General features: G+C 32.9%; 1 protein-coding gene and 1 long non-coding RNA gene across 3 annotated transcripts; both read left to right on the forward strand.

Moving 5' to 3' along the window:
- Positions 1 to 7,556: 7,556 nt before the first annotated feature.
- On the forward strand, positions 7,557 to 11,100 carry LOC134687863 (uncharacterized). Its single transcript, XM_063548321.1, has 6 exons — positions 7,557 to 8,445; positions 9,180 to 9,326; positions 9,599 to 9,867; positions 10,128 to 10,245; positions 10,443 to 10,566; positions 10,800 to 11,100. Exons 1-6 carry the CDS (start codon positions 7,791 to 7,793, stop codon positions 11,098 to 11,100), a joined length of 1,614 nt encoding a protein of 537 aa, XP_063404391.1. The 5' UTR covers positions 7,557 to 7,790.
- A 290-nt stretch (positions 11,101 to 11,390) lies between these two features.
- Positions 11,391 to 25,003, forward strand: LOC134687267 (uncharacterized). 2 transcript variants are annotated; one of them, XR_010101747.1, is made up of 4 exons: positions 11,391 to 11,524; positions 16,101 to 16,265; positions 23,731 to 23,879; positions 24,836 to 25,003. It is a non-coding gene; the product is annotated as an uncharacterized LOC134687267 (long non-coding RNA). The 2 variants fall into 2 exon arrangements; XR_010101748.1 differs by lacking the exon at positions 11,391 to 11,524 and having other exon boundaries at positions 15,515 to 16,265.
- The last annotated feature ends 266 nt before the right edge of the window (positions 25,004 to 25,269 follow it).

The raw sequence follows: 25,269 nt of genomic DNA on the forward strand, positions 1-25,269 counted from the left end.
ATTATGCATGTTACTATCTACATGCCATAACAGATTTATAGCTCTACTTTGCCATTTCAAAACTGAGAAAATATATGAATTGTAAGCTGTAACATGTAGATTTTGTTTTCACTCTCAACGGCTTAAATTCAAGACTGTATACCATTGAAAGTAAAGTTTTTCAAAATACTTGACAAGTCACCATTCTAAATTACATCACTTCGCTCCTTTGATGAAACTGTTGCATATAAACTTTTTTCAATACTGAAATGTTACTAATATTATCTTTGGCGTTTTTCTGATGATATAAGTGCGAGAAATACTATAGACAGTGCATCATTTAACTGAATTGACCTGCGTAGGCGTAAACGGACAATAAAGCTGCCATTTCACTTATCAAGCATTTAACCACTTAATCATTTCACCATGCTTGCATGATGTTGAACACGCGCGTCTTATCGATCAGCCCCTTTAACAAATACCGCTGCTTTAAAAGAAATAAAGCTTCTTTCAGCTATCATTCTTATTAATTTTAACTAAAATATTTATTTCTTCCGAATTATTATTAACAAGAATGTGTCCACAGTACACGGATGCCCCACTCGCACTATCATTTTCTATGTTTACTGGACCGTGAAATTGGAATAAATTCTCTAATTTGGCATTAAAATTAGAATGATCTTATCAAAGGGAACATGTATACTAAGTTTCAAGTTGATTGGACTTCAGTCAACTTCATCAAAAACTACCTTGACCAAAAACTTTAACTGGCCTGAAGTGTAACAGACGGACGAACGGACGGTACGACAAACGAACGGACGAACGGACGTAAGACCAGAAAACATAATGCCCCTCTACTATCGTAGGTAGGGCATAAAAATGCTTTGTTATGTATACATTGAATTTCTGTTATCAATAGGTTTTTGTCGGACTATAGTTAAACTCAACATTTTGATTGCAACAGGCGATACACGTATTAATTAATAAACGTCTCTTAATATAAGATAAGATAAGATATATTTTATTTCCAATAGTGGACCCATTACAGGCATAATCAGTACATTGATTTTTTATCACACAATTGCAATAGACAATAAACAAAAATAAAAATAGAAATACGTTTGACAAAAACATGAAATATAAATTGAGTTAATAGTACATGTATAGTCACATGTATATCAAAATCTATATATTTAGTGATTACTGACCATGCACTAGAACCAGCATGACATCCATTATAGAAAAGAAAAACACTTTGAGTTAAGTCCTTCCTCGTGGCTGGTGCAAATTAGCAAAAAGTATTGTTGTTCATATTATATGGAATGTGATATAACTATTGTTTCTGCCCTTTCTACATATAGTTTCTTCGTATATTGCATCAACACGTTTAAGAGCATTGTAAATGGTATATTTTCGATCTAATTTTCTTAGATGAATGTTTAATTATTTTGAGAACAAATGTTATTTTGAGGGTGACAAACAAATTCTGTCGCACACGTAATTTTCCGTATATCGTCAAGTTATACGGAATTCCTATGGCCGGCACTAAGTGTGCACCGCTTATTGGGGACCTGCTTCTGTATTGTTACAATTTATTACGATATAAGCAAAGACCTTTAAGAAATTTATCCTGCCGAACTGACTTTAAATAAAGATAATGCTGTTGTCTGTTCTATGGTCGGGTTGTGTTCTCTTTGATACATTCCCCATTTCCATTCTCACTTTTAACAATGAACACTACACCCTTTCCTGGATCATGATATCTTTAACGGGAAGCTCAGTCATACTAAAATTTATGATAAAAGAGATGATTTTTCATTTCCCATGGTTAATTGTCCATTGTTACCATTGTACCTTTGTCACCATCTTTGTTCGATTCGCTCGTGTAGCGTATTTAATTTCAACGAAAGAAATCTCTGTATTACTGAAAAGTTATTACACCAAGGATTTTCGATATCACAAACTAGTCTACATTAGTGTAGAGTAGTATGCTGATCGGAACTGGAACCGCATGGCCTCTGGCCTTCGATAGTCTTGTATATTTTTAATTTTACTACATTTACATATTTTGGAGTTTAGTGTGACGTCCATTTTCACTGAACTAGTACACAATTGTATTAAGGGCCAGTCGAGGACCACCTCCGGGTGCACCGGGAATTTTCTCGCTGACGGTTGAAGACCCATTGGTGGCCTTCGGCTGTTCTCTGCTTGTTGTCTCTTCGAAATATTCCCTAATTTCCATTCTCAATTTTATCATAATATTAGAAGAGTTATCTGTTTATTTATGATTAAATTAAAATTAAAAAAAAAATCTAGTTTATACCCTCAACATATTCCTGTGACAGTCCTTACCTCGTCAGTTTTTGTCTTAATAAGATATTTAATCCGGAGAATATGGTAATGATGATAGATATTTGATGTTAAATTATGTTTAATTATAACCTTCATATACTTAAGGTAATTTGCATGTGTATGATTGTTTAAAATCCTACATTGATAAAAGCTGACTGACGACCTATGTCGTGTATTCTTTTAAATAAAATTGAGAATGGAAATGGGTAATGTATCAAAGAGACAACGACCCGACCATAGAAAAAACAACAGCAGAAGGTCACCAACCTTCAATGTAACGAGAAATTATTAAAGTATTTTGTTGAAACACTATAAATCAAACACGGCTTATCATATTTTCCGAAATCAAACCATTATGTTATGCATTTATCTTTTTTAAATCGTGAACAACAGAAGTCTTTTTTTTTAAATCTCTGATAACCAATTTCTCTTACACCCCATTTACACTGGCAACGAAATTGGAGCGATCTTTATTTGAATTGATCTTAAAATGACCAGTTCGCGTTTACATTGCACAAGCAAGATCGTCTTAGGCCGTGTTCACACCAAAATCCATGTACAGTAAACATGTTTACATTTAGTTTACCGTAATGCACACTGGTTTCACATTACATTTGTTCACATCCATACACCTTGTTTAGCTACCTGTGCATGAGATTTGCTCACACTTGTAAACTATGTGTCATTTAAATGTTCATTACGTAGAACCGAATGAAATTTTTTCGGACAGTTTTCTTGCGGATTGAGAACAACCGTTTGACTTTAAAAAGAGGGGGTGGGGGTTCCTTGCTAAATATTTTGATCCTCAAATTTGATAAAAAAAATTATTTTGGTCATTTAGATGATTAAAAAAAAATCGGAATCCAGAACTTCACCATACATTATAGTGTTAAATATTGTAAAATAAATAAAATTTGATTGCTAGCATCGTAAAAACTAAATAAAAAACGTTAGCGCGAAAAAAAGATCTGACTCACACCCCTTTTTCAGAGACATATAATGTCTCTGTCTTTTTTAAGACAAGTGGTTGCTCCTTTATGAAAGCCATTTTGATGATTTGCAGTAGTTTAAAGATTTCTCGATTACGCATAAGAAAACGTAGGCTGCATCAGCATGCTACAGACGACGAAAAAGGATTGGGATGTTAAGGAGCACTACATTTTCTTTCTCTTCTGGTAGTTGTTTTTTTTCCTTTGTTGGTATTTATTCTTCAAGGAGTATTTTGCAAAAGTAGGGGGTAATGTTTTTTTTATAATTTTAACGGATCTGAGATACAAAAAAAACAAATTAATTTACCTCACACTTTTTCATGATATAAAGATCAAGTTGGTCAGGTCAAGTTTTCTAACATTTAAAAAATTAACAAAATTTTGTTTTCATAAACTTTTATTATGAATATTATAATTTCCCTTGGTAAGGAACTTTAATTAAGTCAATTCTTTCAATAACAAAAAGTTATTAACATTTTCTACATTGATCAGGACATGCAGAGTCGACGTTGGTCAGGTCAAGTTTTCTAACACTTAAAATTAGTTTTTTTAATATTTTTTCTTATATCTCTGTATTCAATGTTAGAATCTCCCTTGACCTCAAATTTGAAGTCGAACCTTCAAAGAACAAAAAAGTTATTAGCATTTTACATCGGTCAGGACATTAGTCACGGGAGTACGTAGTTGGTCAGGTCAAGTTTTCTAACTCTTGAAAAAAAAATTTTTCTTATTTTTTCTTATATTTTTGTATTAAATGTTTTAATCTTCCTTGGTATCGAATTTGAAGTCTATCCTGTCAATAATAAAACATTTTTTAGCCGTTTCATATCGGTCAGGACATTAGTAGTTTCAAAGTCAAGTTGGTCAGGTCAAGTTTTCTAACTCTTAAAAATATTTTTTTATTTTTTTTAAATTTTATTTATAAAATATAAGTTCTCATCTTGCTTGATTCCAAATTTCAAGTAAATCCTTCAAATAATAAAAAAGAATTAAGCATTTTCATTTCTGTCAGGACATTGTCAGGTCATTGTCAGGACATTGTCAGGAAATTAGTGTAACCCAAAAACTGGCGCAAAAATAGTTACTTCCGTCTGACTTTATCTGTGTATACATTTACCAAAGTGGCTAAATTACAAAATTTATCCTTTTTTTGACCATTAATAGGATTGAAGACTGCAAGCTGTTCTTTAGAGAGGTAATACGACCTTTTAAGTACAGGTCCGTGTAAGAGGCAAATCAAATAAAAACTGATAAGTCCATAAACACGGAATATGGTGAAATTTTGGGAACTTTGTAATCATTTATAAAAGTGACAAAACCATAGTATTACATCGATGTATGCCATATTTGTCTTGAAAAAAATAGGTTGAATGCATTCGCCGTCCGCATATATACAACAGTGTAATGGCATTGAAAGTACATGAAGTAGGTCAACATCGATATATTTGATTTTCTGTAAACAGCAGATGCCTAGCACACATTTTTTTTTATATTTGTAATCAGTTGATACATATCTTCTCTTTCAATGAATAAAAAGTTTGGAAATTTTTATTTGAAAAATGTTATTCACTAAAGTAAAGTCATCGAAACGCGTTATTCACCGTATTGTTTATCTCCCTTGCTTGGTTACCTCTTTTTAAAAAAAGGCGCGTAGTCTGCACAACAACAATAACAAATGGCAGACGAGATGGTCCCTCCAGACATGATGGGCAGTATAAGTCTGTCTTAACCCATTCATGTGGGACTTAATCCTGTATGTAATCAGGATAAAAGTGTTCGAAAGCTCGCTGAATGTAATGAAGACATAACGCCGCGGCATTGACAGACCTCAGACTGCATGGAGGTTGCCAGACTATCCACGAACCAGCCGTGGACACTGCCAATGAAGGAGAGTTGATTATGATATCACTGAGATGTGTTTTTTTCAGGTAAATCAATATGCTGTCTCTGTCCCCACAATCTGTTTGCACAATAAGTAATACCAACTGGAGTCTTCAACAAAGAGCCTTGGCTCACAACGAATAACAAGCTATGAAGGGCCCCAAAATTACTAGTGTAAAATCATTCAAACGGGAAAACCAAAATATGCTTATTTGTAAATCATGTATAAGGTTGTTCTGAGTTTGAAACTGTTTAGCAATTTTTTTATATATATAAAACATGATCAATTGGAACTTTATATTATTTTTCATTGTGTTCTTAAATGTACATGTATCACACTAACTATAAAAAACAAAAAATTCCTTGATTTAAGATTCTAATGGAATAGATTCTTATGAAATGAATATAAATAAATGTACATGTAGTCTTTTATTTGGAATGAATTCAGTATCAATTTACATCTATAAAAATTGTCTTGTGCATTTCTTTTTCAGCATACAATTTTCACCCATGTTTTAGAATCTGTGAAACAGGATTGGTCGTGTGTGGCTTCACTTCTTGAGAATATTATAATGACTATAAATATCAACTTCTTTAAAGTAAGACGTTGTTCTTCTATCAGATAATGCAGCATGCTACATGTACCACTGTGGACATATCTGGTTATGCTTACAAGAAGTAAGAGAAGTAAAAGAACAGGTAACATACAATGTATATTACAGAAAAAATTGTGCTAAGTAAATATATGATTTAAAATTTTAGTTTCTTGTGTATAATTCGAACATCCATTATCACTGTACTAGTATGCATATTTTTAGGGGCCAGCTGAAGGACACCTACGGGTGCGGGAATTCTCGCTACATTGAATACACATTGGTTACCTTCAGCTGTTGTCTGCTCTATGGTCGGGTGGTCGTCGCTTTGATATATTCACCATTTCCTTTCTCAAATTTATATGGTAAAAGCAGAAGACAACAATTGAGAATTAGCATGATTAGGGTCGAAATCAAAAGTTCAATGTAGGATAAACACTGACCCCCTTACTCTCCTCTTAACTTAATTTGGGAAAAATAGATTGACCACAGGAAAGTATAAAATCATTTCAATTAAAGAAAAATTGCAGCAATTTTTACCCCCACCCAAACTATTTGAATTAAGTTTATTATCCTTCATTGATTTTTTTTATGTTTTCCCTAAGCATGCTAAGTGACAGTAGTTTAATGTTCATCTTACAGCTAATTTCTTGTAGAGTAGAATTTTGATTTTAAAACGTTTACCCAAGCTTTGTACAACGTAAGACTGACATCTTCATACAATAAATATAGGCAAACCTAAACCTGTAAATATAATGGTTAAAAGCAATTGGATGTTATCTAAATTACTATTGTACAATATACAAACAAAGTAAAAAAAGTCTTGCCCTTCATGCATTAGGAAATTAGCTATAATCTTTATTTTTATTAAAGCACATATGTTTCTTGAGACATTGCTTTGGAAAAAACAACCTAGAGATATCATTTAAGTTATATCTATAAAATAATATAATTATAGTTTTGGGAAAACTAAAGTAGTAAAATTGTTCACCATGTCAAAAGCTTTCTAACAAGAAATTTAATCAGACAACATTTGAAGGGTTATTGCTCTTTTTCTAAAGAAAATTTGGGTGCATTTTGTTATAACCTTGATATAATTCTAGATGTACAAATGTACAAATGTTACGTACATGTATTTATACTCATAAACTTATTTTATGTCCCAGGCCATAGTGGAGGTGCTTTAAGTTTAACCCTTGTTTATAAAAAAAAGAAGATGTGGTATGATTGCCAATAAGACAACTCTCCACAAGGGACCAAATGACACATAAAGTAACAACTATAGGTCACAGTACAGCCTTCAAGAATGAGCAAAGTCCAAACCGCACAGTCAGCTATAAAAAGCCTGGAAATGGCAAGGTAAATCAATTCAAAAGAGAAAACTTACAGCCTGATAAATGAACCAATAATGAGAGAAAAACAAATATGTAACACATAAACACAGTCTGCGACGTTAAGCGGTAGCCCGAAGCCCGTGTCTACTTTAATTAAGCTCGGACTAGTAAAAAGTACACTGCCGATAGTCCGACCGGTCTAGTGCATATCTGTGTGCACTTTTTTAATCGTTACCGTAAGTTAACTGCCGAATGTGTCAATACAACGCCATCGAGATCAATAAACTGATACTCACTTCCTTGCAAAAGTAGCGTAAACCAGTTTTTACGGTCTCCCTAATAACCGATTGTTTAAAATAAATTAAAAAAAAGCGCAAAAACGGTCAGTACCACGTGTTTTCAAAATTTCAAATTTCGGTAGTTATTGATTAATTTGTGTTGCATAAACTAAATAAAATATAATCATAACAGAAAATAAAAAAAAAATGTTCATTTTTGCATCGGAAGACATTAATTCGTAACTGTCCGCTTGACATCTTGTGTATTTAGACGATTGGTTATTAGGACGACCTCGGTGACTGGTCACTGGTTACCGTTAATTTTATGAAGAAGTGGTGCCAGTTTTGTTTTCATATCGAAAGATAAAAGTACACACATGAGTTATGTATTGTACATACTGTAAGGAGCAGGGAAAGGGATGGAAATTCTTATCTGGGTGTACGAATTTTAGGATTGACACCATCCAAAATCATGAAGTCAGTTCCCCTCACATCAGTGCAACATCTGTTGCCGAGAGGCCACTTCCTCAGAATTCACTGGCTGCAAAGGCCATTAACTCTATAAAACAAACTGAATATGACAGACTTAGCATTCTCTTTCGTAATGCCCATGCTGTTGCTAAACATCATCTAAGCTTTAAAACTTATAATGTTATATGTAAACTGGATCAAGCTAAAGGTCTTGATGTTGGCAATAGCTACCTGAATGACAAAAAGGCCTGTGAATTTGTCAAAAATATAGCCAGTGTTTCCAGAAATGAGACCAGAGACCTTTTGAAAAAAACACCATTTCTGAGCCTCACCTGTGATGGGTCATCTGACTTCATGGGGGATGAATATGAGTCATTGTGGGTAAGAAGTGCCCAAAATGGAAAGATAATTGAAAAGTTTTTAGATTTGGGTACTGCTGAATCTGCAAGATCTCAGGACATATTTAATTACATGAAAGCTGTTTGCTTTGAAAATTCAGAGGACAATACCAACCAACTGTGGAGTAAACTTATTGGCTTTTGCTCAGACGGTGCATCAAACATGCAAGGTAAATTTATTTTTTAATTTATTTATTATGTAATATACAATGTGGATGGGGTTGGAATGGGCTTTGCTCATTGTTGAAGGCTGTACGGTGTCCTATAGTTGTTAATGACTGTCAGTGTCATTTTGGTCTTTTGTAGATAGTTGTCCTAGCCGCATGTTCTTTTTTATATTTACAGTAGAAAAAATGGTATCCATGTTGTAGACTGTACTATGACTTATAATGGTTTACTTTTACAATTTGTGACTTGGATTGAGAGTTGTCTCATTGACACTCTGACTCATGCCACATTTTCTTATCCATATAGATAAAATAATGAGGTGTAGATACAGTTATTTATTTTCACATGTGCTTGGTGCGTAGCAAATGTGTATATGTTCTCTGTAGCTATATGTGTGACAGTGTATGTACGTACTAGTTTATAAACATGAAATTCTTCATTCATCATGTTCATATAATATAAAGAATACAAAATAATGGGTATAAAGAAAAGACAAATGACCTAAAAAATTAAAAGAATATTATACTGAAACATGTGTAATGAAAGAACCTCAATCTAGACCTTCATATTGATTTAAAGTAAACATGGACCGTGGTAAACATATAGAATTTGAAAAAATTCTAAACATGATAAAGGAATTAAAACATTTTTACAGTATATGATTAAAATTAATTTAATGTACAATGTCAATGTAATGTTACAAAAATAGTTTGTTTTAAAGACATATTTTTTTCAGGTATAAGAAATGGTGTGGCTGCTTTGATGAAAAGAGAAAACCCAGAAATAGTTGTTACTCATTGCTTGGCTCACAGAATTGAGTTAAGCTTTAAGGATGCTATTAAGTCATCTAAATTGTATGATAAAACCATAACTCTTCTTCTTGGTAAGTTATTATGTTTGGCAATAAAACAATTAATAATTATCATGATTAAAAAGTCCTAGTTCATTCAATTCAAATGCATTTAGCTTATTATATTTTACATGTATGCATATGCAATGTATGTCATGCATTGATGTATAGCAATTTAATGTCAAAAATTTATACATATACACCATGGCATACATTGTACCCTTATTTATTAATCATGTAAATTTATTTACATAAAGTCTTACAGAAGATGTCTTAAGTCAAATTTTCAAATAACTATTTTACAGGTCTTTACTACTTGTACCGCAGAGGTCCCAAACAGAAGAAAGCCTTAAAACGAGCTTTCAGTGCACTTAACATGACGAAAATACTTCCAACCCGTGTAGGAGGAACTCGTTGGATGCCACACATGCTTAGAGCAATAAATGTTATTATCAAAGGTTACAGGGGATTTAAAGCTCACCTAGAAAGTGCTTCACATGAAAATCCAAAAGCTGAAGGACTTGCCAAAATTCGAACTGATGTAGCGGTTGTCACATTCAAGTTAAATTTAAAGGTATACATGTAGAATACTAAATCATTATTAAAAACATACATTTAGAAGTCAAAATATTTTTAAGATTGCTTTATTGATTTTTGGTTTTCTTTATCTTGACATGTCTGTTTTGATTTTTGACAATTGTTACTACTCTTATATGTACAATGTAATTACTGCTTTACAAATAATGAATGTGAATATGAACTGCATATTTAAATTTCCATGTATATGACAAACTTATATATGTATTGAATTTTAATTAATTGCATTTCATTTAGGAAATCATATCACCTTTAAACAGACTATCCTTGATTCTGCAGAAACAGAACCTAACATTGTATAATGGACATGCACAGATCAAAGCAACTACAGAAGTTCTAAAAATATGCAAACCAAGTAAGTTATCTTGTAATTGCATATATGTCATAGCATAACTGTCTCTGATTGTACAGGTTATAATATTAAAGTAATTAAATAAATACCTGTAATCATCAATATCTCAGTCTATAAGCAAATTGTGTTTTATGGTTCAAGCAAAAATATGTTTCTCATTTTTTAACATGTTTAATGAATAAGTTTTTTTGTCATTTAAGAGTATGGGGACCATGAGATTCATCTTGTAAAGAAAAATCTCAAGTCCACCTTAATAAGGTCAGGCATGGATATAGAGGAAGTTAACACAGAGTGGGCCATTTTGAAATCTTTAATATATCAAAGGTAATTAATGTTTCTGCTCATTGTTTGGGTTGTTGTCTTTTTGGCACAATGTTTCCATTCTCTATTCTATAAAAACCTAATTTTAGCTTAATGTTACCTATAGGGTAAACAACTCCTAACTCTGTATTCATTTACTCCAATTTTTTGCCTTGAACATCTTAATATTTTTAAAAATAAAATATCCATATATGTCTGATATTGAATATTTACAATTTTGTGTATTAATTTTTTAGGTACAGTAACAGACTTATAGATGGTGCCTTGACATGGGGATCTGTGTTTGAAACATTCAGGGATGGCCTTGACAATATAAAGCTTGTTATAGATGCTCTGCTCAGTCTACCACCAACAAGTGTCAATAAAAAAACTACATTCAGCAGAATCAAACTCAGCAAAGGCAAGAGGCGGGGTCATTTGAAGACGGACACATTGAAGGACTTGATCCAAGTTGAAATTGAGACTGATAATGTTGAGCAGTTTGACCCAAAGCTGGATGGTAATTGTTCATTCAAAATTATTTTTTTGTCTGCATGACAGAAAAAATTGGATAATATTAGCTCAAAGTTGAATTTATTCCTGTTTACTTATTTTCAATACTTACTGTCCTCAGTTCACTATATCATTGTATGCCTTTTAAAACACATACTTAATGTCTTATGTATTTTCTCCCATGCTGTTAAGCTCTTTCAAGACAAAGTTTTAATAAGTTTAAGCTCCACTTTGATTACATATTAGTCTGAATAATTGTAAACTTAATTAAAATTTCTGACAAACACTGTTTATTTTTTTTAAATAATTTGTACTGTTTCAGATTACCCCTTCAGACAGAAGAAGGAGAGTTGGCTATTCCAGACCATCACGATTAACCGAGACACTCCAAACAAACACAGTCGACCAAGAAACTGTTGTGGTTGGTCATGATGAGATTGATACACCAGCTGCTGGTCAAGACATCCAGGTATTTATTGTATTTAAAATACATCACATAGTTCATAAAAGCATTCAAATATTTGTAATTTAAAAAAAAAACATAAATACTTTTAAGAATGAGAACCAGCAAAGATATAAATTTCTGCAATATCTTAATTCTAATACACAACACAGCATAAATTATTTTTCTTTGTAGAGAACTAATGACTATATATCATGCAAATTATTATAGTCCAAAGTTGTTGTAATTATTATACCCCCGCTTTAAATTATACCCCCGCTTTAAAAAAGGACCCCCGCTTTAAAAAAGGGGGGGTATACTGTTTTACCGCTGTCTGTCCGTCCGTCAGTCCATCCATCAGTCCGTCCGTCCGTCCCACGAAACTTTCGTCACATTTTTCTCAGGAACTACAATACAAGGATTTCTGAAATTTGGTTTCAGGGTTTATCTAAGTCAGCTATACCGTGTGATGCATTTTCAGATTGATCACTTGACAACTTCCTGTTTTCCGAACACTTGTATGATTTTACACATGATAGCCAAGTTGAAAATTTTCGTCACATTTTTCTCAGGAACTACAATACAAGGAATTCTGAAATTTGGCTTCAGGGTTTATCTAAGTCAGCTTTACCGTGTGATGCGTTTTCAGATTGATCACTTGACAACTTCCTGTTTACCAAACACTTGTATGATTTTACACATGATAGCCAAGTTGAAAATTTTCATCACATTTTTCTCAGGAACTACAATACAAGGATTTCTGTAATTTGGCTTCAGGGTTTATCTAAGTCAGCTATACTGTGTGATGCGTTTTCAGCTTGATCACTTGACAACTTCCTGTTTACCGAACACTTGTATGATTTTACACATGATAGCCAAGTTGAAAATTTTCGTCACATTTTTCTCAGGAACTACAATACAAAGATTTCTGTAATTTGGCTTCAGGGTTTATCTAAGTCAGCTATACTGTGTGATGCGTTTTCAGATTGATCACTTGACAACTTCCTGTTAACCGAACACTTGTACGATTTTACACATGATAGCCAAGTTGAAAATTTTCGTCACATTTTTCTCAGGAAATACAATACAAGGATTTCTGAAATTTGGTTTCAGGATTAATATAAGTCAGCTATACCGTGTGATGCGTTTTCAGATTCATCACTTGACAACTTCCTGTTTACCGAACACTTGCATATTTTTACACTATTAATATTATCCACTTGCGGCGGGGTATCATCAGTGAGCAGTAGCTCGCAGTTTACTTGTATTCAACCATGATGTACATCCACATCAAATTGAAATGATTAATATTACAAGGTTTTAATATATATTTTTTTCTGATGATTGTTATCAACCAGGGCTTCAAAAATTTCCTGACGACAGCCGGACATTTTACAAAGAAATATTTTTGATGGTCAATGATCAGCTGGATTCTTAAATGTAACTTGAAGGATGCATAAGCTATATGTGTCTAAGTAATTAGAAGTGTTATATGCAATAAATTATTTATAACTGTTTTGTTGTCTTTATTCTTAAAATGAATAAAATATTTTCCTCGTTTTTGTGTCATTTTTCTGTGTATCGTAACCAGCATTGCATCAGTCAGCTTCAGTACCTGACTTTTCTCATGTTTTTGTTTTTGTTTAAATAATCTATCTTCTCTCTGTGGGTACTTTAGTTACACTTGTTAATTAAGGCCATATTATTTAAAACTGTTGATGACAACTGACTTTATTATTGTAGTACAGCTTGATACACGTGATACTTTTCTTTTTTGTGTATTGATTACCTGACCACGTGACCACGTGACCTTTACAACTTGCGGTATTTATAGATAACATTGAAGAGGCCCAATGAAGGATCTTGTTTTAAACCGTGTACAATCTACTGAACAGTGATAAACTTTTTTTTGTTGTACAATTTTCGAACCGGATTTAGAAAATCAAGCATAAATAAAAACATACTCTGTTGATTAATAATTTAATGAATAACAACATGATATATTATGTAAGCATATATCAACAATAATAGCACAATGTTGACAAACACAAGCAATAAATATTACAATGAGTTCATTGAAAAGAAGCACAGATCATAGCACAAGATTACACTTAGTCCAATTTAAGATCTAATATTCATCAGCTTGCTGAATGCATTGTTCTGATACACATGGCGGTTACGAACGGATTGCCATTTGCGGATTGCAGAAACAGGGTCAAAGTCTTCAACATCTACACCTACTTAGCTTATTCTCATAAGTTGATCTAAAGCATCAATACCCAGACTACACCTTAGCTTTGTCTTAATAATGTTCTGCCTTGAAAAACCCCTTTCGCATTCAACACTTGAAACCGGCAAAATACGTGAAATTTCCATTAGAAAAATTGCATTAGGGAACTGGTCTTTTCTAGAAATAATGGCGGTTAACAGATCGGCAAACGAAAGTCCCTTATAATTGTTGAAGATCAAATACTTAAGTATACCCCATTCTAGTTGTAGTTCTTCTTGGTTGATTGAGTTATAATGGTCCCCGAGACACTCTAACTGTTGCTCACTGTAGCGAGGAAGGTCGGCAACACTACTCGGAAATTTCGACGGTTCAAACACAGAGAATGCTTCGAAAATTTTGTTGTCTGGAAATCGGTCATGAATGTTATCATGAATCAATTGTGCACATTGCACAGCTCTTTTCTTGAGATGAATGTCACGGTGGTTACGTTGAAAGCAAGAATAAAGACCGCCCTCTTATTCATTGGACAAGTCAGCTTGGTATACACAAGCGAAGCTTTTCTTGGTGTTTTTAATATATATTTCAATTAATTTTCCCCTTTGTAGTACCCCAGTATTTAACACGATGTACATTGTCAAATAAAATTTATATATCTGATATCATACTTATTCATTTAAAAATATACTTATTTAAATAATCACTTTTAAGTATCAGGAAACTTTGTTAAACTGAATGCTAATTTAAAATAATATCTATAAAGCGTCATTAAATATGATGTTGTTCAGTACACGCTTACATATTTGACCTCGTTACCTGATCACCTTTGTGTACCTTGTTATGCATCATTAGTTCTATTGATAAAGAGACAAGCTAAGGACACCTCGTCAAAGGTAACAAACCTGTAATCAGTGAATGATTTATGGCTTCAATATAACTTATTGAAGGGATAATTTTTTGACAGCTTGTTGTTATTTAAATAAAAGAAAACATGTTTTTTCTACTTTTTATTGATGTACACAAGCTAAAGACCAAGCCGTACATTTATGTTCCCAGAGAATTAGACTAACTGAGACACTTCAAAGAATCTTAAATATGCTGCATCTGTTGTAATAAACCCAATTATGACCGAAATATCTTTGTGAAATAGTATGCCCAAGCGGACATGTCCAAAACCCAAACGGACATTTTTAATGATCGAAAGTTGTTCAAAATTGAAATGACCGTTTTATGAAAAATGTCTTGAAAAAAATAATTCTATTAGACCGTTTGAGGCTGAGAGCAGCCGGTCTTTTTATAAAAGTTTCGGTCATGTCCGGAATATATGACCGTTTTGGAAGCCTTGTAATATCAACCAAGAAGAAGATTGCAGTACAGATGAGGATGAGGACAGTGGTGAAAAAAGTGAAGATGAAAATGAACTTGCTGAACAGGAGTTGTTCAGCAAATTGAAAAAAATCATGAAAAATTATGAAGAATAAATATATAATCAATTGATATAAGCTTTCTTCTATTTTTGGTCTGCATCAGAAAGGTGATCTCTTTAACTTTCCAAAGTCAAATTTGAATAAACAATATGTGATGGCAAGGGGTTTATATCTACATGTATACATTTAATTTACATTTACATGTTTGTCTTCAATTCAAAGAATGGAGTCAGTTTTGTCAACAGTTTTGAGAAGGTTTTTATTGAAGGAAAGTAGAATTTTTCATATAATATGGAGAAAAAACTCTACATTTTTGACAAGATTTATACACAAAAATGTAACCTCAGAATGCAGGATTTTACATCTAATATTCCAAAATTTTCTTGGGGGGGGGGGGCATGCCCCCAAACCTCCCTAGCTGGTTCGGATCACTTCGTGATCCTCACCAGGGACACAGATTTTATCCGGTCCAGTACATATAAATTCAGGCTAGTATTTTTTTTTTTTACTACCCCATAGGGCTAGTTATTCAAATAGTTTTTGGCACAGACTGTAAACAAACAACAACCACTGTATGTCTGTACTCTAACTATTTATTCAGAAAAGAAGATGTGGTATGATTGCCAATGAGATAACTCGCCACAAGAGACCAAATTGACACAGAAATTAACAACTATAGTTAACTTTAGATTGCCTTAACCAAATGTTAGTAAACTGTTATACAATGCTTATTACCACTAAACACAATCAAGTTTGAATATTTGGGGGCGTCACTTTAGTCGTTCTAAAGTTATGCCCCTTTACAAATGGTAAAATTGCTATTTTTTTTAGTTTTCTTCCTATTTCTGTAGTTTGCCTTAATCTAATGTGATAAAACTTTTATACAATACTTTTTAGTTATTTTGTGTATATTTAAATTGCAGAGTAATGAATATCTTATATTTCATAGGGATCAATATACAGGGATATTGCTACTCTGAGGCCCATGCAGGAAAGTCATATTGTGATTCAAAGATGGCAAATAAGCGCAAAAAGATAAAAAGTTGGGTTGCAAGTTGAAAAAAAAACATTGTAACAGCAGCTGATATGAAAACTGTCCTTGACTCTAGAACAGGTAAATTAACAAAATGTACATTGTTCAATCAGAAAACATAATTACAACACAAACTCACCGTGATCTAAATGTGACCTGTTAAAATAAGCAAATCTGGTTCTATACACAATTTCAGAGACAGTCTGATTCTCTTTAGTAAATTTCATTTCACAAATAAATCTGACATGATAATGACAAAATGTTAGACGAGTCACAGACTGAGGCTCACATACACATCAGGGGCGGATCCAGCCATTTTAAAAAGGGGGGTTTCAACTATATGTCCCCATTAAAATGCATTGATCGGCCAAAAAAAAAGGGGGGGTTGCAACCCCAAGACCCCCCCCTGGATCCGCCAATGCACATGTTACATAACCCATATTTAACAGAAAAAATTAAAGCATTGGATAAAATGATCCATGGCATGTTGTTTGAAGCCCCATGTGTGATATTATATTAAGATAATTTTTCTGGTCTGTGTATCCATCTGCTTGACTGTTTGTCTGTCTGTTCCTTATTATACCTACCCCCACAACAGAATTTTATGATACTTGGTAGATAATAAGCACAAACTATGTAGATGTGCATATCAACAGGAAATTACGATTCAATTTTTTTCTAGGAGTTACTCCCCTTTGAACTTATTTGCTTTAACCCTTTCATGCCGAATGTATCCTTTTGGCACACCGGTGTAGATGCCGAATGTATCCTTTTGGCACACCGGTGTAGATGCCGAATATTTCTATTTTTAGACGGTCCCAGTGCAAACAGTAAAAATAATGTTTAAACATGTTTCTTGGCCCCGTTGCTTCATGGATGTTATGATAAACATCAAATGCATTCGATATTTTAGTATCGGGCGTAAAAACACTGTTGAAATATGTTTTTTTAAAGATTGTTGAGGGAAAAAAAAACTCGTGAAAAACAAAATGGCGGAATCATGGTCAAGAGTTTCATTTCGAGTTGAAACATTTAGAAAACTTGACCTGCGGTCATGAAAGTGGCTTAACTTGAACAAAAGTAGTTATTGTACGTATATTTTGGAGTTGTGAGAAGGATATTTGTAAAACAATCTGAAATCGAGACTTTGATTGTCGCCATCAGGTGCACGACTGTAAATTATTATTTCTCGTTGCCGTTTGACAGTCAACCTTTCATTACCGATTGAGTCAGAGTCATGAGTCTGTAGTGCTACGGGTTTTCTTTCTTTTTATTGAAAGGCTGTACTGCAGTATGTACTACGGTCGACAAAACGAAAGTCCAATTTCATTTAAAATAGAACCGGATATTGACAAAATTGACAGCTGAGTCTATAAATAGTGTGGTTCATAAAACACGTGTTGTTACATCTCAAAGCTTTATTATTTTACATAAAAGTGGTTTCGAAAGATGAGACAATATTCTGCAATCTTATTCGTATTTTAATCGAATGTAAATTTATTTTCCATGATGTATCTCGTCTTGTGACAGAGGTTTTTAAAAGTCTTGTTCAGCATACAAAAATTTTAGATTTTGTTTTGTTTTGAAAAACAAATTATGTTGACCAGAGACATGTATACTATATATGTCTCTTTGTTGACAGAGAAAAAAAATACTGAAAAATGGCAAGATGATTATTTTATTTTAACAAATCGTTTTCTTTCTCATTTAAAAAAATATTGTAAAAGAAGGGAAGTGGAAATAGAAAAATTGTTTGGAAGGGAAGGGAAAATTATTTTTTTAGAATTGGGAAGGGGGAAAAAAAATTTGCTGAAGGGTAGTGATTTTTCCCCAAAGTGAAATAACATAATGTGTTGTCTGCTGCTTCTGATTAATCTTGAGATTGCATCATTTATTATTGTAAAATAATACTGTTCCTGTATGTTTCTGAAAACAATAGGGGTTCAATTTTTTGTTCTGGAAATTATGAGGAAGAACTCCCCCCTCATGTTGCACACACAAAAGATGAATGACCAGTGTAGCAGTGCCTAAAGTTTATTACAATTTGTAATGCCAATATAAGCAACCATTTTTAACACTAGGAAACATCTTTTTCGTGTTCAAAAAGTGACTTTAAATGGTATATAAATTGCTTCTTCTCTCAGATGCCAAGTCATATACATGTAGTAGTAAAAAGTAAGAGAAAAAAGTAATCAAATTTGAAATGGGATAATGTACCACATCAGGGTCTTGTAGCTGTCACCTTGTAAGTCAGCTTCTTTAAAAATTTACACTGTTAATGGGACTAGCACACATGATAAGCAGGGTATCTTCATACCACATTAATATATAGGCTTATATTGTAAGTAACACTTGCTGCTGGATGCAATAGATTAATTAATAGACTGGTTTAATACAATGGTTATATTCTAATAACAACCTCACTCAAGTAATTTTTATTCACTTTTTGACAAATCATTCCATTAAATAACCCAACAATATTAACAGAAATAAAAAAAACAGTTTCCATTGTCCTCACTCAATTTCAAAATCAAAATTTATGATATGAATCCTCCTTTTCAATGAGTACACAGCAATATAAACTAAAACAAATTTCATAGCTTCCAAATGTTATTACAAACTATATCCGCTCCCTGATGTAGCTTTCCATCAATGAATTTTAAAACTGAATTTTGCAGTAAAACATGTACATGATTTATTAATTTAATCTCTTTTGGCAATTGTTTTCAACGACTTGCATCTGTGTGTACATACCATGAGTTTAAATAAAACAGTACCCAGTAGTTGTCTGCATATTTTCTATCCTTTTCCTCTACTGCATGTGATTAATAAATTTAACTATGATGAAAATAAATTTATAAAATATTAGTTATCAGCTTTTGGTATTTATTTGTGCTGCTTTAACAAACATCAGTTGATGTATTTGTCAATTTCATGTTATCTTATACATCCTTAATTTTGACTACTTAGTTTCAACAATTTTCAAAAAAATAAATAATTCAGTAGGCTCTTTATCTTGAGATCTATACAGCTGAATATTTGCTTATTTCTTGTACATTTATTTATGCTTAAATATTTTTTATATATTATAAAACCACCATGACCCAAATCAATTTTTTTGGAAATTTCATGGATTTAGAACTTTGAAAAAAATCACTTAATGGGTTTATTTACTAACTTTTATTTATTGGAAAGCTTTATCTCATTCATATGTGGAAGAATTAAGGCATTACTGGGATTAAGTCATAAAGTAAAGAAGTCCCATCGATTATTATTGCAGTTAAACAATATTTTTAACTAGTTCAGTAATCGCACATCAACGCTGGGGGTATTATACAACTCGTCTGGAAGAGTTATTGTCCGTTATCGAACCCGAGTTATCTTTCTTCTTTCGAAACCGTAAACAAATGGCGGCCAAAAATCTACGTGAACGACAGTCTCGATTTACAAGTATTTTTGCCAAGAAAACGAAAACGGAAACGGGTTTTGAAAGAAAATAATTCAGTAGCTCATAGAATTAGAATTTCGAATCACACGTGTGCTTAAGAAATGTTGCCGAATGGAAGTGAAAGTGATATACGGTCATGACGGTAGGCAATGACAAAAATTATCTTCCGACTCAATCAATCTACGTTTTCAACACACGTTTTTAAGGTAAACTAATTTTCACTCTATGAAAAGGTTACGGACGATCAACCTATGATATTTATCTACATTTTATCAAAATTTGACCGCATAACTCGCTACGGTTGCCGAGTTTTCAATGACCCAAACTACCAGGTAGTTTTTGCTGAAGCACATGTCAAATTAATCCCGGTCAGGCAAATGGCTCGTGCAAATATATTTCGGCCAGGAAATCCCGCGAAAAAAATAAATTCAGTAGCGAAAGTGTTAATGTACTTCTGCAAAAGTGTCATTGCAACTCCTCTGTTACTACACAACAGAACTTCATGAAACTTTGTAGATAATAAGGACATACTATGCAGATGTGCATATCAACAGGAAATTATGATTCAATATTTTTTCTTGCACAATTTTTTTTTACTTACACTTACTATATTTCTTTAATGATAATTTGGGGATGTGGGGTATGTCCAGGATTTTGGCCAACCAACCAAGATGGCCGCCATGGCTAAAAATAGATGATAGGGGTAAAATGCAGTTTTTGGCTTGTAACTCAAAAACCAAAGCATTTAGAGCAAATCTGACATGGGGGTAAAATTGTTTATTAGGTCATGATTTATCTGCCCTGAAATTTTCAGATGAATCAGACAACCTGTTTTGAATTGGTAATTTTAAGGAAATTTTGCTGTTTTTAGCTCACCTGGCCCGAAGAGCCAAGTGAGCTTTTCCCATCACTTTGCGTCCGTCGTCCGTCGTCGTTGTTAACTTTTAGAAAAATCTTCTCCTCTGAAACTACTGGGCCAAATTGAACCAAACTTGGCCACAATCATCATTGGGGTATCTAGTTTAAAAAATGTGTGGCGTGACCCGGTCAACCAACTAAGATGGCCGCCACGGCTAAAAATAGAACATAGGGGTAAAATGCAGTTTTTGGCTTATAACTCAAAAACCAAAGCATTTAGAGGAAATCTGACATTGGGTAAAAATGTTTATCAGGTCAAGATCTATCTGCCCTGAAATTTTCAGATGAATCGGTCAACCCGTTGTTGGGTTGCTGCCCCTGAATTGGTAATTTTGTGGAAATTTTGCAGTTTTTGGTTATTATCTTGAATATTATTATAGATAGAGATAAACTGTAAACAGCAATAATGTTTAGTAAAGTAGGATTTTCAAATAAGTCAACATGACCGAAATGGTCAGTTGACCCGTTTAGGAGTTATTGCCCTTTATAGTCAATTTTTAACCATTTTTCATAAATCTTAGTTATCTTTTACAAAAATCTTCTCCTCTGAAACTACTGGGCCAAATTGAACCAAACTTGGCCACAATCATCATTGGGGTATCTAGTTTAAAAAATGTGTGGCGTGACCCGGTCAACCAATCAAGATGTCTGCCACGGCTAAAAATAGAACATAGGGGTAAACTGCAGTTTTTGGCTTATAACTCAAAAACCAAAGCATTTAGAGGAAATCTGACTCGGGTAAAAATGTTTATCAGGTCAAGATCTATCTGCCCTGAAATTTTCAGATGAATCGGTCAACCCGTTGTTGGGTTGCTGCCCCTGAATTGGTAATTTTGTGGAAATTTTGCAGTTTTTGGTTATTATCTTGAATATTATTATAGATAGAGATAAACTGTAAACAGCAATAATGTTTAGTAAAGTAGGATTCACAAATAAGTCAACATGACCGAAATGGTCAGTTGACCCGTTTAGGAGTTATTGCTCTTTATAGTCAATTTTTAACCATTTTTCGTAAATCTTAGTTATCTTTTACAAAAATCTTCTCCTCTGAAACTACTGGGCCAAATTGAACCAAACTTGGCCACAATCATCATTGGGGTATCTAGTTTAATAAATGTGTGGCGTGACCCGGTCATCCAACCAAGATGGCCGCCACGGCAAAAAATAGAACATAGGGGTAAAATGCAGTTTTTGGCTTATAACTCAAAAACCAAAGCATTTAGAGGAAATCTGACATTGGGTAAAAATGTTTATCAGGTCAAGATCTATCTGCCCTGAAATTTTCAGATGAATCGGTCAACCAGTTGTTGGGTTGCTGCCCCTGAATTGGTAATTTTGTGGAAATTTTGCAGTTTTTGGTTATTATCTTGAATATTATTATAGATAGAGATAAACTGTAAACAGCAATAATGTTTAGTAAAGTAGGATTTACAAATAAGTCAACATGACCGAAATGGTCAGTTGACCCGTTTAGGAGTTATTGCCCTTTATAGTAAATTTTTAACCATTTTTCGTAAATCTTAGTGATCTTTTACAAAAATCTTCTCCTCTGAAACTACTGGGCCAAATTAATCCAGACTTGGCAATCATCATCTTTGGGGTATCTTGTTTTAAAAATGTGTCCGATGACCCGACTATCAAATCAAGATGGCCGCCACAGCTAAAAATAGAATATAGGGGTAAAATGCAGTTTTTGGCTTATAACTCAAAAACCAAAGCATTTAGAGCAAATCCAACACGGGGTAAAATTATTAATCAGATCAAGATCTATCTGCCCTATAATTTTCAGATGAATCTGACAACCCATTGTTGGGTTGCTGCCCCTGAATCGGTAATTTTAAGGAAATTTTGCTGTTTTTGGTTATTATCTTAAATTTTATTATAGATAGAGATAAACTGTAAACAGCAATTATGTTCAGCAAAGTAAGATTTACAAATAAGTCAACATGACCGAAATTGTCAATTGACCCCCTAAGGAGTTATTATCCTTTATAGTCAATTTTTAACAATTTTCATAAAATTTGTAAATTTTTATTAACATTTTCCACTGAAACTACTGGGCCAAGTTCATTATAGATAGAGATAAATGTAAGCAGCAAGACTAGTAAAGTAAGATTTACAAACACATCACCATCACCAAAACACAATTTTGTCATGAATCCATCTGCTTCCTTTGTTTAATATTCACATAGACCAAGGTGAGCGACACAGGCTCTTTGGAGCCTCTAGTTTGGTTATTATCTTGAATATTATTATAGATAGAGATATTAATAACTGTAAACAGCAATCATGTTCGGCAAAGTAAGATTTACAAATAAGTCAACATGACTGTAATGGTCAATTGACCCCCTAAGGAGTTATTGTCCTTTATAGTCAATTTTTAACAATTTTCATAAAATTTGTAAATTTTTACTAACATTTTCCACTGAAACTACTGGTACAAGTTCATTATAGATAGAGATAATTGTAAGCAGCAAGAATTTTCGGTAAAGTTTGATGTACAAACACATCACCATCACCAAAACACAATTTTGTCATGAAACCATCTGCTTCCTTCACATAGACCAAGGTGATACACTGGCTTTTTAGAGCCTCTAGTTTGAAAAATGTTATAGATAGAGATAAACTGTAAACAGCAATAACGTTCAGCAAAGTGAGCTCTACAAATCAGTGAACAGGATCAAAATTGACAATTGACTTCATAAGGAGTTATTGCACTTTAAAGTCAAATTTTACAATTTTTCGTAAATTTTTGCAATCTTTTTCAAAAATCTTTCCTGAAACAACTGAGACAAATTTAAATGTACTTGGACCCAAATAAACATTATGGTATTTATTTTTTTTTAAAATGTAAAATGTGTCCAGTGACCCTGTCTGCCTAAAACATGGCAGACATGGCTAAAAATAGAACATAGGTAAAAAATGCAGTTTTTGACTTTTCCATACATGTATCTCTGAAACTAGAGCAAAAGTATAAAGGTTGCATTATTCCATGCATCAATTGTAAATAAAAATATCATGTGAGCAACACAGGCTCCTTGGAGCCTCTAGTTTAAAATGTTTTTCTTTTCTTCAAAATATCATGTTGATCTATGCTGTAATGTACACACATTTTGTTGAAGTTGAAAACATGACCTTTGAAACGGTTTATAATTCCCTCATTATTATTTCTGTTTACAGGTGTTGCTGGATGTCAAGTCTCTAAATGTGCTAACAACACCTCATAACACAAACTGATTACACACAAGTTAGAAGGAATAAATGATTTTAATGAGTTGTGAGTTGAAAAAGATGGTATACTACTGAGGAAAGCCTACAACATCGGCAAGGTAAAATTTATTCCTAATAAATCCATAGACCAAATGGATTTTGGTAAACGACAGGAAAATAAAACAGAATAATGTGTGATAATATCACGATTTGATTTACCTGTTAATGTAACTGGAAAAATCAAAATGCCTAAAACAGTTGGTGCAGTTAATCTCCATGAAGGACCAGAAATAAAAAACAGAAAATGGTGAAGACTCATCCAGTTAACCTCTCGTCACTCAGAAAGTTCTGATTATATGCTGTTCTTTTGCTCAAAAGTTGGCTGTGTCATTAGATTTGCTACCTTAAATTGACTTGAAAACCATCTATTGAGGCCTAAATTAAAATATTGTTTGTTTGCCCTTTTCCGACCCTAAGTTTTGAAACAGGGTAGGTAGGTAGGTAAAATATTTTAATAACCACTTGTTTGTATTTTACCAATAACCATGATAACCATGAGAAATTGTTCAGCATTTATTACTGTTTATGTCTGATCAGTCCATAGGTGGATTTTTGAAAGGTCAAATTTCTGATCATATGGGCTATCCAATTTACCAGCCAGTGATCATGGTGATAGTCCAAATTTCCTCCTCATCAAGTCCTATTACAGGACCTACCTGTTGTCTATTTATTTGTTCTTGTCTTGAAAGTGCATGAATTAGTTGCCACTGAACATTAAACAACCAACAATCAATTAAACTTAAGGTTAACAGGGGTAATGCCATCTGCGGTGTTAAAATACATGTAACTACGCTAAAGTCTATTTTTCTTTGCAATATAATGTTTTTTCAAATGCTAAAATTTTATCTTTGTATACATGTTTGCTAAATTTTATCAATTTTCTGCAAAGCTAAAATTTTATCTAAGTTGTGGATGCTAAAATTTTAGCTTTTGGTCTGAAAAAGAACCAGCTAAAATTTTAGCTCTCCTTTACATTACTTACTGATTTAAGCTAAAATTTTATTTTTTGCTTCAGGACTGATGAAGATTGCACAGCAGAATAAAAATGATTGCTCATTTGGGATTATCTCTTGTCCTTGATATATAGTTAAACAAGTGCAGAGATATTTTTGCCTGAGCTTTTGTTCTTTTTCATCAATGTTCAGAAAGAAGAAATATAGAAGAATAAAGAAAAAATTGGTAAGTTTTTGAATATTGATAAAGTTATAAAATTTTGAGGTAAAATTTTAGTTTTTTGCAATTTTCTTTAAAAAATCTACTCTTGAGAAAATGAGACAGTCTCAAAATATAAAATCCTCCCTTATATGTATAATTGAATATAATTTAGTTTGCTTTTAATCTACTGAGAACAAAATGAATAATAATACCAATAAAAGATTATATTCAAAGATCAAATGGCAGTGTCGAATTGGTAACCATTTATGTCATTTTTCTTTTGCTTAACCCATT

Source organism: Mytilus trossulus, chromosome 10 (genome assembly GCF_036588685.1).
Source record: "Mytilus trossulus isolate FHL-02 chromosome 10, PNRI_Mtr1.1.1.hap1, whole genome shotgun sequence".
NCBI lineage: Eukaryota > Metazoa > Mollusca > Bivalvia > Mytilida > Mytilidae > Mytilus > Mytilus trossulus.